The following is a 20,765-nucleotide window of genomic DNA, read 5'->3' as shown; positions in this document are numbered from 1 at the left end:
CATAGAGTTGGAAGAGACCACAAGGGCCATCAAGTCCAACCCCCTGCCAAGCAGGAAACACCATCAGAGCACTCCTGACATCATACTGTCCCAAATGTCTTTGCTTAGAAATACCCCATTGTCTCCTGCCTATCCATAACGTACCCCTCCATTATTTGAACGAAATGGATATGCGAGTTCTTCAAACGAGACACAAAGCAGAGGGAACAGGAAGCATTCAACAATCATGTTTCCTGCCTTCTCCTGCCAACACCCTTCTTGTAACGTTCAAACACTCAGTTGCTGGCACTGCTGGCCCAGTCCCCCGCCTATGAATTTACATAAGTTAGGGAAGTCATGTAAAGCTCTTTCACTTTTTAAAATGGCTGTATTGGATGTAGGGAACCTTTGACCCCTGGAGGTTGCTAAACAACAGCTCCCATCATGCCTGGCCATTGGCCCATCGGCAACATCTGGAGAGCACCATTTTGGAAGCCCCACCCTTTCCTTTGCATGTGGGAAGGCCTCGTCCGCTGAGTAAAGTTCACAGCAGGGCTAGTAAGCAGGTAACTCTAGGCTTAGTATATAGGTGGCTCACAACTTACAGTTCTTTAACATGCACACATTCAGCTTTACATACTTGGCAAAAATAAAAATAAAAAAAATAAAAAGGGAGCGGGCCTCTGGGAAAAAAGACTTTGGCAATCCGCAGAACGTAACCCCACTGTAAATTGAGAGTCACCTGTACTTTCCTCATGTGACTTCATCATTTTTAATCTTTTTAAGAACCCCTCGGGGATAGCCAACATGGTGCCCTCCAGCTATTGATGAACTACAACTCTCATCAGCCCCAGCAAGCATGGCTAGTGGCCTGGGTTGATGGGAGTTTTAGTTCAGCAGCACCTGGAGGGACAAAGGTTCACCACCACTGTGCTACATGATATGTGGCAGTTCACACATGGCCCTGGCGTGTCAGTTTCACACACAGGAGCGGTTTATGGCATAGGGGCAGACTGTGGATATGCATATTCTCTCCCACTTCACATAGCCTCTTAAATGTGATCAGAGGCCTGTCTGCAAAAAAACCCTCACGTGGAATGCCCCTCCACCCCCGTTTTGCCAACCTGTGGATTGTGTAAGTGGGATCCTGCTTGGGAACCGACCTGCCAAGGCCCCAGTTTTCATTCAAAGCATAATGTGGATGGGGGTGAGCAAGTGCAAGGCTCACTTCTGCACCCCTTCAGTGTGTGCTGCAGCCATGTGTGACTTCTTCTCTAAGAGCACTGCTAGATATAGCACTGCTGGCAAAGGCCCTGCATTTCCATCTCCCCTTCCCCCATGCTAGCATCTCACCGCTAGGCACCATTATGTTCCCCCCACCCCTTTAAGCATCTAATGGAAGTGGGCAGCGACACGCTCAGTGCTATGATGTCATGCAGTGTGATTTACTGGAGGAGAAGTTGCAAGGAAACTCAGGGCTTCTGTTTTGGCCAGCAGCCTCACGCTCTGTATCAGCTTCAAGTTCCATCCTGAGGAATGTGTTTTTGCTTACTTTGTGTCACTGGTCAGTCTTACAGTCTTACCATCCAGTTAGCATATAACAATTCCCACATTGTTCTCCACAGAATGGCGAAGCTTCCTTGTTTGAAGTGAACATCCGCTACGTCGGAGGGCTTCTGGCTGCATATTACCTAACTGGAGAAGAGGTTTGTTCCACATCATTTCATACATGGAGCATCAGAGAGAGCTGCATTCGTACACCCACCCGCCAACATCCACACAACACACACAATTGCCCCCAGAGAACCCTAACCACCAAACCCTTCGAAGCAGTCCCCTGTGTCTCAGCAAGCTAAAAATCTGACTCCTTTATAAATATTGGAATGCTGATGATGGCTGTTAATTAAGTCTTGCATAATTACTTTGCCTGGCTCATCTGTATAGATATTTTCTCCCGTGGACAATTTTTCCTAAATAGCTCTTTGGTTTGGTACATTGGTCCCCGCTGAAATGCTGTTTGCCGTGATCTTGGCCTTGCGTTCAGAACTTGTTAATTTCCTGATGTTCGAGAGAAGAACTTTCATAGGTCCCTCGGGGTCACGTTAAATGCTGCAGTGGGGTAAGTGTCATTTTTAGTGGTGGCTGTTTTCCGCTATATCGCCACAAAAGCAGCCATGAGTGTCAAGGCAGCTTGACAAGGCCCTCAGCTCTGTTTTCTGCCTTCCAAGGCATCCTGCACCATTCTGCGGAAGCCCCACCAACTGCAAGCCCCCCCCCCCCACGTTTTGTAACCACCACCAAAACTCAGTGCAAAGACAGAAAGTCCCATTAGGGTTTTCATTTATCAGATGAGTAAATACTTACCTTCAGAACTTTTAGTCAGAAGATAGAGCAGTCTTGTAAATAATAAGCCAACAAAAGTTACCAACTTGCAGAAAAACAAAAGACTAGTCTGCTAAGAGGGTGCATTCCTATGCCAGCTGCAGTGGAAGAGAACCCACCCTCTTCTACAGCCGGCATGGAAACGCCGGCCGCTCACTGTCTTAGCAAGCTATTTAAAAAACAGAATTTTTTTGGGGGGGGGAGCGGATGGAAACCTTCTTCCGCCGTACAGCATGCTGTGTGTGTTTGAGCTTGTTGCTCCATGCAAACCGGTGGCATGCGTTAGTGTACATCGCAGAATCCTACGCAGGGATTCTACCATCCATATGCTAGTCCTCTGTGCACTGAAGATGGAGAGGGTGGCAATGGCAAAGAAGCTGCCTTGGGTATCTTTGGTGGGAAAGGCAGGCTATAAATTTACTAAAGTATATAAAAATAAATAAGCTGTCTTTAAGGCAACTTATCCTCATGACTGATTTTCTCATTCTCCCTTTTGAAAACCAGCATCTTAGCACATGGAGCTGTGGCCTTGGATTTGAGAGGGCTGGTTAAAAATCCTAGCTTGCTTGTGGATTTCAGTCCTTGTACTTGCAAAAAGCACACAGACCCTCCCCTCCCCCCCGACTGATGCTATGCAAGGACGGGAAAGGCACAATAATTCACTGCAGAGGACAGGATTTGGTACCTTGAAAATTCCAGCTTTCATTTGAGAGGGGTTCCGGCCCGTACAACTGCAAATGTAGTCTTGCAAGTGTGTGAGCAACATCTGGTGATGTGGCATAAGCCAGAGAGGGACTCCTCTGTCTGTGAGATTTCCAAGGATCAGGAGGTAGGGCTTTGGTGTCCCTCCATATTTCTAGCACAGGAATATAGGAAGGTGCCTTATACTGAGTCTGGCCACTGGTCCATCTGGCTCAGCAGTGTCTACACTGACTGGCAGCACCTCTCCAGGATTCCAGACAGTGTTCTCCCCCATCCCTACCTGGAGATGCTGGGGATTGCACCCGGGACTTCTGCATGCAAGGCTGGTGCTCTACCACTAAGCTACAGCTCACCCTATTCTACAGAAACAGAACGAATGATGCTACCTCTCCTTTCCTGGTTCCCTGCCCCAAAGCTTAATCTTCACACCTTGAAAATATGTATTTGCATACAGATCTGGAGGGAGTCATGCTGCCTATTCAAGCCCTGAGGAACTGGGCCATCCCTGATGACCCAAAGTCCCAGATCTGGTTTGGAGAAGAAGTTTGCTTTTAACTGACAGGCTTTGAATGGGCAAGGTATGAACCTAGGGCAGGGGGAAGAGAAGGCCTTAGTGATACCCCTGCAGCCTATGGTGTGTCCCTCCAAAGATGTTTCTTCCCTTTTGAGTGAACGCCATCTGCTTTCTAAAGGTGATGCAGCCTCCAGCCTCTAGCCTCAACAAAGATTAATCTCCCTTGCCAAAATGAATTTTGCTGAGCGATAAAATTCCACTGCAGTACGCTTTCTCCTTGTTTTCCCGCTGCTCCCAAGTACAAGCAGAGGCTGTTCGCACCATCTATTTCTGACGGTGGGCATGGAGGGATTGCGCAAAATGCCCAAGGCAGAGGCTGGAGCATTCGGCAAGCTCCCTGTCCACAGATCTGGCTGGGGGCTTTGCATATCTGAGCAAGAGTTAAACCAATTCAGGGCCAAAAATGGAAGGAGTTGTGTGCAAATGTTCTAGCATTTTGCTACTTAAAAAAAAAAAAATCTAGTGTGTTTTGAGCTGTGGAGCTGTTTATTTTAGTACCTCAGCCTTTGCCAACCTGTTGTCTCCTTAATGTTTTCAACTGCAACCCCCCTTGACGCCTGGTTGAGGAAGGCTGCCCTAGCTCTTGCAAGTATGTAATTTGTGGCAGTTTCCACTCTCTCTTCCATTTCTGATAAAATTCTGTGACATGCCTGGCTTAGGTACATCCAGGTCATTTTTCTTTCCACCTCTTCTCTCTTTCTGGACCTGATCTTTGCCATCTAAATGAAAGCCCCCCAAATATATAGGGAAACAGCGTGGACTATATCCTCCAGAGGATTTCCTGCTGTCATAGAACCATCAGCTGCAGCTTGGACTCACTTAGGGGGACTTGAAGGAAAAAGCTTGTGCACGATCCCCTAAGCAACTTAATAGGTTTCCTGTTGTTATGACTAATCTATTGAGCACTGGTAGTAATTGTTCCTCAAAAGAATTGGCAGGCCCAGATTGGGGAAACTTAATTTGCCAAGTTAAAAAAAAATAACCTTGGAAATGAATTAGAACAGACAGTAAACTGTTAAAAAAAGGAATGAGGAAGACATTAACTGTGGACTTGAAGTTCTAGACCCTGATGTTCATTGTGTAGTAATGAACTGTGAGCAAAAAGGCTGTGTGATGTGGGTATATTTACACTACTTTAGGAGCTGTTGTGGTTGTGCTTCAAGTTTCAGACCCCTTGTGGTTTCTGTTTCCTGAAATCATTTTTGTCCCTTGGTGTGAACATCTCAGTCATGCAATGCCCATCCTGCTCCACCCACCCTTCCAGCCAAAAAAACCAAACCCCCCCCCCCCCAGTGATTACACTTCTCAAAGTAGAGTGAAGGCACGCCTGCCAAGGCATTAGCATAAGAATATGTGGAGAGAAGCCATAAGCCAGCTTCTCCGAGTGAGTTGGCAGTAGATCAGGTGGCAGGATTTGAAGCTGAAACCTTTGACTTATTGGTTAGTCTTTACTCAGCTGGTTAAAGGAGCAGTGGCTTGTGGGGAGGAGGGGGGAGAGATGAGCTGTGCCACACGAGGAGATGCCACGTTTTTCATGCCAGATGTAAGGACGCATTCACGTAATCCTCTTCATTTTCCATTTCCTCAGATAACACAGGGCTCGCCTGTAAATTACATGGATGGTGGGGGGGGGGGAATGGGGAGAATGCAGATGCGGTGTCTGATAGTAGGTATCTTATTGCAAATGAATTACTTGTGCTGAATCCCAAGACTGCAGACGAGCTGAGGTCCTCTCAGCTCTCCCGACCCCTGGTTGTTTATTTGAATGTACACCACACATTCTTGGCCAAAGCCCTTCTTGCTAAAAATGTCCAAAGTGGATCATTTCATAGGTTAATGCTTAGTATCCTAAACTGGCAACTCCTGACTTGCGTAGGCTGGAGACCAGCAACAGGTTTAAAGGCTGCTGAAGGTGGTATGAAAGAGGCATCCTTACCGGTGGTGTTTACACCTGTTTCTTTTGTATGCTATTGCATCTGGTCAAAGAGAGCTTTGCAGGCTTACCAGGGTTTGTAGTGGGCTGAGTGTGCGCCTTATAGACAACAGTGCCTTTTTCCTATCATCCTAAATGCTCTGCAAAAATGATGCCTGTCTCCAGCTGTAGAAGATCAATTTCCAGGGTGAATCTTTCCTCACCTCCTCGAGTCATTCACAGGTGACTGGTTCAGGTGCAGTCACTTCATCTCCCTTTGCATTACGGCTGCTGTTTCGGATCATGAATTCATTTGCGTCCTGGTTTGCTTTGGAGGGATTTGGGGTTGGTGTGAAGCTGCCATCCCCAACCTGATGCCCAGCTGATGGTTCAAATAGTTCATTACATTTGCATGGGGGCGGGGGGGGGAGATAGCCCCTGTGGCCAATGCACACAAACACATTGCATTTGATCCTGGCAGAAAAAATAAAGTCTGTGTGGGTTGAAACCCCAGCCTGCCTCTCTGTGAACTGCCTCTTACAAACTAAACATATGGAGATTTCTATTTGGAAACACAACACAATTTGCATTCCTGCACAGTTCTTATTTTCCTTATCTGCTTTCTCACGATGTCTTTCTTCTCTTTCTCTCTCTTTCAAACAGGTCTTCAAAAGCAAAGCCCTAGAACTTGGAGAGAAACTTCTGCCAGCCTTTAACACACCTACGGGCATCCCACGGGGAGTCATAAACCTGGGCAGGCAAGGCACATATTGTTCATCTGTTGTCTTCAATAAATTCAGATGTTGCATCTGGTAGGAGAGCAGGCAAGCCCAGCTAGAGGGTAGGCTAAAAGCCCAGCATCCCGTTTCCACGGCCAGGTACCTCTGGGAAGCTCACAAGCAGAGCATGATGGTGGTAGGCTTCCCCTAGTGCCAACATGTTGCCATCCAGATGTTTTGGGCTACTTCTCCCATTGTCCTTGATCACTGGACATGGTAACTGGGCCATGCCTCCACTCCCCAGGCCACACCCCTCACTGGCCCTGCTTTGCACCCCAAGTGTTTTTGTCTGGCTGGAATATGTCATTGATCTTCTATGTGGAGGATAGAGAGAGGAATGTGTTTCTGTACAAAGGCAATATTTACATTATTTGCTGTGCCCACTGCTGCCTCTAGCCCCACCTACCATTGGCATGTGGCCCCTGGAAGGTTTCCCAGAAAGGAATGTAGCCCCCAGACTGGAAAAAAGTTCTATACCCGTGCCCTAGGCAAACTGGAACTGGCCTAAACTGAAGCGTTTGCTACTTCAAATCTTTGATTGTATACGCATGAGACATACCTCCTCTCAGCTCCGTCTTTTTATGTCCTAGAGTTAGGGGCGGGGTAGAGGAAAGAAAACCCTCCCTCTCCACTTTCTCAACACCAGATCTCGCTTTTAAAGCGTTGCTGCCATCCCTGCAGCTCCCTCACAGTGGATAGCTCAGTTGGTAGAGCACGAGACTCTTAATCCCAGGGTTGTGGGTTCAAGCCCCATGTTGGGTGAAAGATTCCTGCATTTCAAGGGGTTGGACTAGATGATCCTCATGGTCCCTTCCAACTCCACGATTCTTATGATCCAATGAAATAGCTTTCAGGTAGAGCTCACTCCCCACCCCCACCCTGCCCTGGCCAGCATGCCCACCCTCAGATAGAGTCTGGCTTGCTTAAGGAGGCTTCCTCATTCCCTTGCACCCACATACAGCAGCTGACTGGGAGTTTCACCCTAAGACAGGGAGAGGAACTATGCCTGGGTGTGGGGGATGGCATCTTCTAAAATGAAGAGTGGGCAACATCCTATGCATAGTGATGCATAGGCTTTTGGAAGAATGGAGCCTGAACCCCACGGACAAGGGTACAGCCAGGGCACAGCCTCTGGTCAAAAGACCAACAGCTGCTGGGATCATGTGCCCCCCTCCTCCCTCCGTACAAGAACTGCATCACAATGGCCAGCTGCTCTGAGCACAGCTGCCAAAGGGCATTGGCTATTTTGGGACTGCTGGTGGAACATTTCAAGAAAAGCTGGATTTTTCTTTGTCTGTTACCCTGCCTCTTTATTTTTTATATGTAAAAAATGCAACATGGTAAATATTAACGGTAAATTTATGTACAGTATATGCAAAAGGTGCCTTGAGGCTTAGGGACAACCCAATCTGAGAGTCTCCGCTTTCAAAGTCAGTTTCTGTCTCTCGTGGTGGCAGACAGAAACAACTTTTTGAAAATGTGATCTAATGATTGGGAGGAGAGGGGGAATAAGAAGAGAGGCAGAACAGAAGAAATAACTGATTCAGCGGCACAAACCATCTCATATTCCTGGATTGCTTGCGGGGGGGGGGGGGGGGGTTAGCCACAGCCCCTCTTATTTTGTGTGTGGCAGAAGGCATCATCTTACATCAAGGCCTTTGCACACTTTTATCATAATTTTACTTCAGTCTTTCAAGTCGTAAGATCTTTCTATAATTCTCCAGCCACACAAACACCTCTAGGCATGCCAAGATTTTCTTCACCTTGTGAAACTAGTCTAACCTATTGAAAAGCTCTCAGGTGTCAGGTCTGGGAAGGGTTCAGAGGCTTTGGAGAGCTGTAGCCAAGAGGGAGTTGCAGATGAACCCAGTGGCCTGACTCTGTACAGGATGTGGTTGTGGTTTTCCCCTCACATTGTGCCTGTACTGCAATGTGTTACAGTCTGGTTCAAGATGCTGTTCTCATAAAGTCCTGTCTGTTTTTTTTCTATTTCTTTTTAATCCGGCTGAATCAGCATTGAGGTGAATTTTGAAGTGCAGAAGTTCATCTTGATAGCCCCCATAGCTAATCTCTCTCTCTCTCACACACAAACAAACAAACAAACAAACAAACAAACAAACAAACAAACAGATAAATAAATAAATAAATAGGATCTTATGCTATGTGGTGCTGCTCTTTGTCTGTGTATACCAGCACAAATACAGCACATATAACAGCACTACATAACAGAATGCCCAGTATATTAGGATTAGCGGTGACAGCAATCCTATGCATAAATTCCAGGAAGTAAACTTTGTTGAACTCAGTGCTGCTTACTTACGACTGCACAGGTTCAACACTAGGCTTTCACAAAAGTTATTCAGGCAGCTGTAATGTAACCTTTAGCTTTGGATTAGAAACGCAAACAATCCTGCAATTAAGTGTTATGATTTAAATTGCTAGTGTGAAAGAGGAACCTGCATCAAAGAAAAAGAATTACCTCGCATTTGCTTGGTTATTTTCCCCATTTTCTAACTTTCTCCATGCTAATTTGTCACAAACACATTTGTAAGCCTTGCTAGAGCAACGAGGGCCTGTTAATTGCCCTGTCACTCCAGTACATGGCATTGATGCTTCTGCTCTGAAGAAAGTCCCAGAGCTGCCCTTCCCCTCTGTCCCTTTCCACTAAACTCGATATCACCAGCTTTTTGCCCCAAATGCCACATGTGTGGTACTTGAGAAAATGATACTGCTGGTCTAGAATCCTCCAGACGTCTCATCGGCAACCTTGACTAACACTGAACAAATGAAAATGTTTGGAGGTTTCTTGAGGCTTTACAGACTCTGAAAGAGCAGTGTGCTGCGATGGGAGGGTATGGAGGGGGCAGAGGAGCTGAATGACCATATGTGAGAACATAATCCCAAAGGAGTGAGAGAAAAGGGCATGGTGGTGACGATTATCAAAGACGTCTGACTGGGATGGAAGGAAGAAATCTGCACAGACCCTCCCCCTGTTAAGCAAGAAGAAGCAAAAGGCCATACAGGTTTTCTCTCCAAACCCCCTTTCAGTTTTTTGCAACTTGAAGCAATTTTCTGTAACTTGTGTCTGTGGAGAAGTAAAGTCCCACTGAGTTCAGTGGGGCTTATTTCCAAGTAAGTAAGTTTAGCATTATTGCAGCCCCTGGAACGTATCTTATGCCTGTTGCTAGAGGCAAACAGACCTGGATTTATGACCCAACAAATTTCTTATAACTTGACCCTATTAATCTTGCTTCAGTGACAGCGGTACAGAGGATGAATTGCTAGGCAACCACCATTCGAAATGCTTAAAAAATAACAAAAATGTTGAACCCAACGTTTGTGTGTTTAATGAATTTTAATTTTTCTCAAATATGTATAGTAACTGGGACGCGGGTGGCGCTGTGGGTAAAACCTCAGTGCCTAGGACTTGCCGATTGTATGGTCGGCGGTTCGAATCCCCGCGGCGGGGTGAGCTCCCGTCTTTCGGTCCCAGCTCCTGCCCACCTAGCAGTTCGAAAGCACCCCTAAGTGCAAGTAGATAAATAGGTACCGCTTTATAGCAGGAAGGTAAACTGCGTTTCCGTGTGCTGTGCTGGTGCTGGCTCACCAGAGCAGCTTCGTCACGCTGGCCACGTGACCTGGAAGTGTCTCCGGACAGCGCTGGCCCCCGGCCTCTTAAGTGAGATGAGCGCACAACCCTAGAGTCGGACAGGACTGGCCCGTACGGGCAGGGGTACCTTTACCTTTACCTATGTATAGTAACTAGGCAGCGTGCATAAAGCAAAATTAAAAGATGCAGGCCTTGCCCTCAAGCTTTCAGTCATGAGACTACACACACACATAAGGACATAAGAAGAGCCTGCTGGATCAGGCAAAAGGCCTATCTAAGTCCAGCATCCTGTTCTCACAGTGGCCAACCAGGTGCCTCCATGGGAAGCCCACAAGCAGGCCAGTGAGATTCCTCTGAGAAGCCCATGCGCAGAGGATGAAAGCAACAGATCTTCCTCATTTTTTGGCCTCCCAGCAACTGGTATTCAGAGGTAGCTGCCTCTGAACATAGAGGTCTCCTTCAGCTAATAGCTGTTGAAAGACCCATCCTTTGTGAATCTGTCTAATTTCATAAAGCCTTTTGAATGTAGTTTGGGTTCCACTTCTGTTGGAGGTGTAACTGCCCATGGAAAGTATCTTGCCACACACTCATCCTATTATCTAAACACAAGGCAGATCCACACTGTACATTTAAAGCACATTCAATGCACATTTAAAGCACGTGACTTTTCCCAGAGAATCCTGGGAACTGTAGTTGGTTAAGAGTGCTGGTAATTGTAGCTGTGTGAGGGGGAAACTGCAGTTCCCAGGATTGGGGGGCAGGTTACGTGCTTTAAATGTGAGTTGCGTATGCTTTAAATGTATGGTGTGGATCTGTCCACAGTTGACATCTCGCCAAGAGAGCATTTGTCTATAAACCTTGAACCAGCGATCCTAGTGCCTGCTGCACAAGCCTTTCAGCGCCATCTGCTGTCTCCCCCCAGTTGGAGCAATATTAACTCCTCCTTTTTTTAATTAAAAAAACAAACAAAACCAAGAGAAGGGAGCATTGCGCAGCAATCTGCCACCCATGATCATGCTATTCAGGAGATTGCAAAATCAGGCCTGCATCTCTCCTGAAATGAAAACTACTGAAACTCTCCCAAGCCAGCAGCTGCAGAGGCTATTTTCAGATCAAACCCTGAAAGATATGGGTCGCAGTGCAGGAGGCAGAGATGATTAAAAAGAAAAAGAAAGACTGTAATCAAGAATGTTGTGTTATGAGATTGAAGCAGATAAGTGAGAAAGTTTCTGCCTTTGGTGAGCAAGTTCTTAACACTGTAGTGGCTCTCTACAGTGTTCTCAAGGACTGGGGCTGCATGTGTCGTTTTTGGTTTAAGACCAGAAGCAGCACTTTTGTTGCTTCAGGGTTTTGTGCTCTGGATTATCCCAGTCACCTATGACCGGTGCTGCCAGTGGTGTTGTTTGCACTCTGCGTGAATGTGGGGAAATGTACACTGTCCTCAGGCTTGTACAGCCTGTGACATTCAGGCCAAATACAGCTTGCTAACTTGAGCGAGAACTCACTCACTAGTACAGTCTTATCCAGCGTGGTGCCTTCCAGATCTTTAGGACAAAACTCCCAAAATGCTGGGTTGTATTCTAAAATATTGGGGGCGGGGAGCAGTTTGCAAAAGACTGCCTTTGAGCCTTGAGAGCCAAAATAATCAAAGGAATGGAGAAACTCCTTTATGAAGAAAGGTTATAACATTTGGGGCTTTTTAGTTTAGAGAACGTGCAAGTAAAAGGAAGATGTGATAGAGGTGTGTAAAATTAAGAATGGTGTGGGGAAAATGGATGGAGAACAAGTTTTCTCCCTCTCTGTTAAGAGTGGAATTTAGGGACATCTAATGATTGGGGTATTCAGAGCAGACATAGGACTTACCCACACTTACCTTTTGCCCTGCTTTTTCCAGGCAAAGGTCTGTGCTTTAAAACGCCATGTCTGAGCACCCCTTTTTTCTTTTTTGCTCCATAAATTTTCCTGCAAAAACCCGCTCTTTAAAACTGCATCTATTTGGGCTATTTGTATTGTCCATGGATTGCCACTTGCTCTGATTAAGGGTGCTCAGACCACGTCTGCAAAGCGCAGAGGAAAGGAAAGTCTGGATAAACCCAAAGGAAAGTATTTCTTCAAGCAGCCCGTAGTTAAACTCTGGAATTTGCTCTCAGACGAAGTAGTGATGGCCACCAACTCGAATGGCTTTAAAAGAGCATTAGACTAATTAATAATCAATGGCTAGTAGCCATGATGGCTATGTTTTGCCTCCACTGCTGGATCTTCTGCATGCCAGTTCCTGGGAATCACCAGTAGGGAGAGTGCTGTTATGCACAGGTCCTGGCATCTGGTTGGCCACTGTGAGAGCAGTATGCTGAACTAAACCAGCCATTGCCCAGCAGCATGCTAGACTAGATCAGCAGGCTCTTATTTTCTTATGAGAACTTACTGTTTTTGCTGCCTGCAAAAACGCAGGCTGTAGCCCACCAATATTATTTCTCTCCAGTGGGCTGAGTGCGTTTTATTTTTATATACTATGGTTATGGCTTAATATCCCACATTTTGATCTGATGAAAGGCAGCAATAAAATCCACAATACAAATTAATGGCAATAACCAAGAAGCCACAAACATATAAATTTTAATTGAGCAGCAAAAACATCAGGGAAAGATAGCCATAGTATAGTTGTTTGAAGGTGGAAAATGATCAAAGTCTTTAAAAGCCTGTTTAAGAAAAGCAGAACTGCTGGGATAAGGTGAAAAGAGTTGATTTTTAAAAAAAATAATCGTTGCATTTGCTCCATCTCAAACAGTGAATGGCACGCTCCAGTGCTTTCAGTTTACTTGTATGGAACAAGAAAATGGATCTTACCAGCCACATCTGATAAGTCATGGTCTATGTCCAGGGTGTGTCTTGGGGGCCGCATTCCCTTCTGTGCAACCTGCCGAGGGTCACTTGCCATTGGTGGGTGGCATTCAAGGCAAAGTGGGAAGTGTAACTAATGTGCAAATTGCATTCTGTACAGCAGCCTAGTTTCTTCACATTCTCCCACTCCTCTCTGTCTGCCCTCCAGGCAGGCAAGAGTCAATTTCCGAGTTCACAAAGACACATTCCAGCCAGGCAAAAACACTTTGAGGAGGGCGAAAAGCAAGGCCAATGGGAGGTGTGATTGGGGAGGATGTGTAGCCTGGGAGACTGCAGAGGCCCAGAGAGAGGGGCCTGGAGGGCTGCCTTTGGTGCCTGGACCTGAGGTATTCCACCCCTACGCCTAGGTCCATGGTTTTCGAACAGCTGCAAGGAGTCATTTCCACATCTGTTCCACGTACATTGGAAGCTTCCTTCTGGCAGTGACCATGTAGACCTTTGTTGTTTACTCTGGCAGTGGTTCCTTAGGAGCTTAGACAGAGGCATTTCCCCATCACCTGCTACCAGGGGGGTCTTTTTAACTGGAGATGAGCTTGGGGTCTTTAGCATGCAAAGCATGTTCTTTTAAGTTGAGCTGCGGCCCTTTCTCGGTGAATTTGTCTGCTGAGAAACTCCTGCACACTTGTCAGTCCTTGCAGATGCTTCTGGGACAGTCAGTCAGTGACTCAGGCCTGGTGAAGGCTGTAAGGGAGGGCTGTGGCCCTCCAGATGTTGCTAGACTACAACTCCCATCATATCTGGGCATGGGCTCTGCTAGCAGAGGGAATGGGAATTGTAGCAGAGCAGCAGATTCCCCGTCTCTGCTGTGCGGCAAGGCTGTTCTCTGGGTAGTGCACTTCAGAACACATTGAACACACTCTGGGGGCACTGTAGAAGTGGAGGGTTGGTAGTGGTGGGGGCCACTGACCTTTTTCTTTGAGGGACCCCGTTAAACCTCTGAGGAATCCCAACATTACCAGCAACACCGTTCGAAAGCCACTGACCTACTGTTAGACCTTGCAGTGAATAGACTGTACCAGCTTTGCAGCGGGGCTGGCTCTGGGAGTCTGCTTTCTGTGCTTAGCAATTTAATGCTTTCTTTTCTGCCCCCTGCAGTGGGATGAGCTGGAGCTGGGGATGGGCGTCCGCAGGAAGCAGCATTTTAGCAGAATTTGGCAGCCTCCACTTAGAATTTGTGCACCTCTCGGAGCTGTCCGGAAATCCTGTTTATACTGAAAAGGCAAGTACAATCCTTACACATTCACGGGTACGTTCCTCCTCCCTAGATGTAATTGTAGCTTGTGATGATGATGGTGGTGGTGGTGATGATCATAATTTATTTATACTCCACCCATCTGGCTGAGGAGCTCCTGAGGAGCAGGAACCTCTTGCTGCTACACAAACCTGCCCATTGCCTCTTTGGTGACTCAGACTCAAGCCTGCAGCTGCCTGGCTCTGCCCACCAGGCTGTGTCAGTCAGTCTCTGATGAGCTGGATGGAACTCCGGGAGCAGTTACTGTCAGCACTCTCCCTCCAGCCCCAGAGCCAAGACGCAGGGAGTCATCAGGGTTAAGCGCCTTGGCTAACTCTAGCAATTGTACTGGGGCACCTTTTTGACTGTCTGTCAGTAAAATAAGGCACTCCTGAATGTGCTGTCCTAACCGACGTAATGAGGACACTGTGAATGGAAAGTCTGAGAAGCCCTTAGAAGACCCAGTTTGGGAAAGCAGAGTTTTTAAAAGAAAAATCCTGATTCTTTTATGGTTCTTTCTAAAAGCAGCTGTGTTGCTGTTGGCCATGTCCAAAGGAGGGTTGTGTGTTTAAGCCCAAGTACTGCCCCCGTCCCAACTTCTTAGGCCTGCCAAAGTATCTGTTGATGAGAGAGATGTGTTAATACTAAGACAGGTTTATGCCCCCCTCTAGGTGCACACTATATTTTGTGATTTTGCAATTTCCTCCTTCAGCAGCTCAAGGAGCTCCTCTGGAGCTGCTTTCAGACAATAATTGTATTAGCGTTGGTTTTCTACCTCGAGGTTTTATTCCGTGCTCTTGTTCATTGTGTGTGAGAGAACGAAGAACTAGATGTGCTGCTGGGAACCTTCCTTTCCTCCTTTGCTTCCTTCCAGCTCAGCATCCTTGGAATAGCTCACTCTGAAGGAGACAAACTTCTCCAATTAGAATCAGAACCCACCCCTCGAGTCCGGCAGGAATAGATCAGCCCAGAGTTCCACCCTGGGAGAAACCGCTCTGTTAAGTTCTCCCTGCTGTTTCAGCAAGACACCTTGCGAACAATCAGCCCGTTCCCAGAATGGATAATAGGAAGGCAAGATGCAAAAGGGCAGGGGCAGCAGAGAAGCAAGAGACACAAGAGTAGCAGGAGATGAATGTGAAACAGGGAAGCCACAGAATCGGAATGGAAAAGATAAGACCTGAGCAGAGCAGGGCAGCAGAAAGGCCCATTGCATAAGAGTGATGAAGTTTACTGAAGGACGGAGTGAATGAGAAAGGGCACGAGCTGAGAAGAAGATCAGAGAAAGGAAGCCTAATAGGGTGGGAAAGGCAAAATCGGAAAGGAAGAGTAGAAACACCCTGGTGAGAGGGTAAGGGCCACTGCCTTAGCCATGGTGTGTTCAGTGTAGGTGTAATATTTAAAACAGAGGACAGTGCAACCCATGGTTTGCAAACTCAGATTTAAACCTGGATAGCTCAGTTGGTTAGAGAGTGGTGCTGATAACGCCGAGGTTGCAGGTTCGATTCCTGTATGGTACAGCTGCATATTCCTGCATTGCAGGGGGTGGACTAGAGTATTGTCAGTGTCCCTTCCAACTCTATGATTAACCTAGAGATATGTCTTGTACATAAGACATCCTATGGTGTAGGGGGGAGAGCTCTGGGTTTGGGGGAGGGGTGAGGTTCTTAATGCTTTTCCAAGAGGCCGACTGAATCTCCATTGTGCTATTAAGCCCAGCCAATCAATAAGTGTGAGAACCGGCTTGTTTAATGGATTCGCCTGCTCTGAACATGCAGTAGATTAAAGCTAAAGCTGCGTGAGAAAACAAAAGCGCACAGGAGGAACCAGTTGCAGACAGCCATCTAGAGGGAAATGGGCTTCTGAAAAGCTGATCAGCTCATTAGCGCACAGCCAAGGCCGCCTGGGCCCTTTACTAGGGCACTGCCTGTCCTTGTTTGTTATGGACACATCATTAACGTGCCAGATTCTTCGGCTGCACCAGTATGATGATGATGATGTTGTTGTTGTTTATTAAATGTATATTCTGCCCTATACCCTCAGGTCTCAGGGTGGTTAACAGGATAACAGTTATGATTATGTGGCTAGAACCAACTTTTTTGGCTAGTTAAAAGCACCTGGGGAAGACTTCATACTCAATCCTAGTTATTGCTAACCCCTGTTTGTTGCTTAACCCTGGGCTGGAATGCAAGGGAAGCTGCCTTAACCATGGTTTGTTCAGTGTAGGTATAATTTTTAAAATAGAGGACAGTGCAACCCATGGTTGGCAAACTCAGTTTTAAACTCTGGTTTCACTTTCTAGTTTGTAAACCAAACTTCCATCACAGTTAAGTGATGGGATTTACCACAACTATGGAAGATTAAAAGAAACTATGATTAAGTATTGTGTCTGCATAGGACCACTTTAGCTAGATTTTATAAAATATGTGAGACATAGGCGGCCAGAAACGCCTCCTGTAAAAACCATCCACATTGAAAGTAGTGGGATTCACACACCTGCCTGAATTTCTCACTGTCAAACAGCTGTTAAATTTTGAGTTATCAGGAATATTTATTGAGGTGAAATGCCAACACCCTTGGCCATTGCCCTTTGTGTACCATAGAACCAGTTATTGGCAGCCTTCAAGCCAGATCCGGCTGCTGTTTGGCCCGCCAGATGCCATTGGCTTGGCTTTTCCAACTATCTGAGACAAGAGATGTCCCAGCCAGCCAAAGGTCTGTTGGCAAAGGGAAAACAGGGAGGAATGCATGAGTAGTTGCTAGGCCACAGGCTGCAGTTGCTCGGCAACAGATTTGATTTTTCCTTATCAGGAACTTATAGGAGGCTGCATCTATTTCTTCATTCTTTCTTGCTTGGGACAGGCCTTCAGTTGTCAGCCTGGTGCCTTTGGCCCCTGGTGAATCCGAAGCAATGGTAGGAAAGTGAATGGGTGAGATTTTCTGGCAAGCAGTGTCAATTGTAGCCACATGTCCCAGGACATGTACTTCCGGGCAGTATTCCTCAGAATGCCTGATACTGGGGACAGACAAGAGGGAATGTTCTTGTACTCTTGAATCTGCCAGAGGTATTTGGCTAATTACTGTTAGAAGCAGCAAGCTAGGGAGATGACTTTGACCTTATCTGGCAACACTAGGTTTATATTCTTTAGGAGTAACCCACTGCAAGGCCTGAGACACAAGAAAAGGAGCCCTTTCCCAAGCATGAGTGCCCTTGTGGAGGGAGGTTGACGTAACACTCACCAAATCACATCACTTCCTTAGTAAATGTACCAATCTGTACTAGTGGTCTGACTGAATATAACGTAGCTTCCTATGTGGAGCAGCAGACCCACAGAACAATGCCTGGCCCACTGACTCCCCTCCTCAGCAGTAATTAAAGGTGAGGGAAAGCTTCCATTGCTTCCCCACAAGCCTAATTAGTGTTGAGTGTGTTGAGTCACAGCTGGGAAGAGTTAATGCATGTCTGAAAATTAGAATTCTACCCAATGTATTCATATCCTGCACCTGCTTGAAACTCCTGTGGAGTTCTAGGCCAGTCTCCCATCAAAGGACTGATCAGGCCCCAGCCCACATAGGAAGCTTCATGACATGCCTTCAGACTTTTCAGAGCAGGCCCTGATACCTTATCTCGTGTTCCTATAGAAAGGTCTTCTCTTGAAGACCACAGATTTGGAAATGAAGGACAGTGTTTGCTTTCCCAAAGGACAACAAGGTGTGCACAGAACTGATTGAAACTGGTGCTGCTTGGCAGTTTGGTTGGTTAGGTAGTTTGTTTATGGGTTGTTGTTTTTAAAAACCCCACCCGTGAATTGGAAAAAAGAAAGGAGCTTATCTCTTCTGCTTTCTTTTTTGCTTATAGGTGATGAACATCCGCAAAGTCCTGAACAGAATTGAGAAACCACAGGGACTTTACCCTAATTTCCTCAGTCCAGTAACCGGGAACTGGGTGCAGCGTGAGTATTTCAAGAGTCCCTCGGCTGAGCCAGGGAAATGCTTGCTGATGTGTGGCAGACTTTCTAGGGCCTCTCACTAGGGCAAGAGCATCAAGCCAAGGAAACATTAGCCGCCAAATTAAAATCCTCACTGATGCTAATCAAGGAGCTCATTATGCAGGGTGCTTCAGTCAAAGCAATTCTCCTGAACAGATGCAAGAGAGTCATCACTCACGCCCAGAGCCCTGATCCCTGCCAAGTATCTCTTAACATCCAGGACCACACAAGGCGAACTAGACTAAGAGGCGGGGTGGGCAGCCTTGGACAAGTGACCTCCACAATGCACCAACCGTATTAACCCTTGGGGTGTTCCTCTTCTCTTTCTTCTCTTGCAGTTGCAAGCATAGGCTGAAAGACTCCTATCAATCAGGGATGGGAAATCTCTGGCCATCCACGTGATGGTGGACTCCAAATCCTATTGGCATGGCCAGAAGTCAGGGGATTATGGGAGTTGTAGGTCACCAGTACCTCAAGGACCACAGTTCTCCCAGGCCTGCTATAAAGAGAGTTGAAGGGATTCAGGATTCTAGGACTCTGTTCTCCCCTGTGATTGTCAGAGGCCAAAAGCACTTTCCTAAGCTAAAACATTGCAAGGGAGCAGGAAGGACCAGACCGGGGGAGGGGGGTACTAATATGAGGGACAAGATAGAGGTTTATAAAGTATATATGCTGTGGATATTTCCCTGCCCCTTTCTTATAATAAGAAAACTCTGGGGCATCAAATAAAATTGATGAGCAGTAGATTTAGGATAAAGTATGAGGAGGTCCCTGATGGATCAGACCAAAGGCTCATCTAGTCCAGCATCGTGTTTTGCACTGTGGTCAAACAGGGAAGGTCACAAGCAGCACATGTGTCACTAGTCCTTCTGTTGCTGTCTGAGCTACCAAAAAAACCCAACAACAACCTATTGTAAGAATGGAAAGGACACTGATAACAGTGCAGATGGCCCACCCAATCCCACCCATGGCTAGCCTTAACCATGCCCTCCATCCCCCTTCATCTACTGCTACAGCAACTTTCCTCCATCCAGTGCCTCCCCCCCCCCCATGTTCCTGGCAGTCAGCTGTGCAGGCTAGGGCTTAAGGGAGCTGTGGTCAAAAACCTCTGGAGGGTGCCAGGTTAGGGAGCAGAGTATGTTGCTTGACTGTGCTTGAAAACAATGAAAAACTGTAGAGGTGAGTCTCTCTTCAGAATGTAAGCATCAAAGCATGCAAGAAAGCCACCACATAGTAACCTGCATTTCAAGTGGAAACCATGAATACTCATTGATGGAGAGGCTCGCCATACATGTATTCACATCTAGGAATATATATATAGCAGTGGGAATAAATTCTGTTCTTTTCTTTGAAAAAAAAGGTGATTTGCACACCCTTGGCTGCCCTGAAGAATCTATGCGCTGAGATGTAAAAATAAAATCCCCCCTAGTGTACTTTAAAGTTATAAATCTGTCCAACGGTTTTCCAGGCAGATTTCCCTCAGGCTAGCAGGTTGCAGAGCTGCTTAGTCTGAGCAGGTAGCCTTGGAAAAGCTCTGCGATTCAGTATTCTGCACACATTTCCACACCTGGCATCGTGGTTCTCTGCTCAGTCCACCTCCCCTCTTTGTCAATCTGCTACGGCTATAGAAACCTCCACAGGACTCTAATATGTCACTCCAGGCAGAGAATCACAACTACAAAATCTAGACGGCCTCGCCAGCTGCCAGGAGGTTCTGAACTTGCTGTTCTGTCAATTGATGGGCTTTTCTGCTGTGATGCTTGCAGCCATGGCATGTTCCTCATCCCCTGCGGTTTGTGCCCCTCCTGTAAGGAGAACAGAATGTCTGGCAGAAGTATATAGCAACAGGCAGGGCTGAGTGTATGCTGTCTTTTGGAGGGAGTGGTATGGGGTGCAAAATTCAGCTTCCTGGGAATCTGGGTTTTTTTTAATTGATTTTAATTTTTAAAGCAAGATTCTAGTCCTTAGGTTTGTAGGCTTATGTTTGAAAGTGAAATTCTAAGGAGCCGGAGAAGTTGCAGAATTTTCCAGAGGTCATTGTGAGGGAGGTGTTTGCACCATGTGTTATTCCCCTGCTATGAGACAGTTAATACTTTGGGTATTTCCAAATGAGATTTGGGGGGGGGGGTGGGGTGGAATTGGTGCTGCTTATGCAGCCATGTTTTTCGCAGCAAGAACATGTTCACGTCGGCATCAAAATGCCACCCTGTGTTTTTATTAATCTGGTTTTCCCCTCTAATGTGGAAAATCCAATAACTAAAGAATAACCCAAGCCAATACAACCAGGGATTTTTTGAAAATAAAAATCAGTGCATTTTTCTTGAATGAAATACTTCCCCTTCCAGTTGTTTTGAAACTACATAGTTTCTAAAGCCTGGGAAAATAAATAGGAAAGAAGCAAGAAGGAAGGAACTCTGATAGGGTGGGTGACTGGGGTAGGTTCAGGAAGTGTCAGGAGTTACACATGTTGAGGATGGGAGAAGAAGGGTGCTTTCCTATAGCTCGGATCTGGGGCCAGCAGAGGAAAACACTGTTTTAAAATGAACACTATGGAATTCGCTCCCACCAAAAGCAGCAATGGCCATCAACTTGGAAGTCTTGAAAAGAGTATTAGGCAAATTCATGGAGGATAATCCTACTTTTGGCTACTAGCCATGATGGCTTTGTATTACCTCCACTGTTTGTATATTTATTTCATAATAAAGGAAA

General features: G+C 46.5%; 1 protein-coding gene across 1 annotated transcript in view; it reads left to right on the top strand.

Annotated features, from left to right (window-relative positions):
• The window catches only part of MAN1C1 (mannosidase alpha class 1C member 1), a 124,231-nt gene that overhangs the window by 94,216 nt on the left and 9,250 nt on the right, over positions 1-20,765 (top strand). The window contains exons 4-7 of the mRNA XM_081016795.1: positions 1,605-1,685; positions 6,213-6,307; positions 13,935-14,058; positions 17,927-18,020. Coding sequence (XP_080872921.1) covers positions 1,605-1,685; positions 6,213-6,307; positions 13,935-14,058; positions 17,927-18,020 — 394 coding nt within the window. The remainder of the gene's footprint in view (positions 1-1,604; positions 1,686-6,212; positions 6,308-13,934; positions 14,059-17,926; positions 18,021-20,765) is intronic.

This window comes from Podarcis pityusensis (genome assembly GCF_964106645.2).
Source record: "Podarcis pityusensis genome assembly, chromosome: 8".
Taxonomy (NCBI): Eukaryota; Metazoa; Chordata; class Lepidosauria; order Squamata; family Lacertidae; genus Podarcis; species Podarcis pityusensis.
This window is presented reverse-complemented; position numbering and strand designations above follow the sequence as displayed.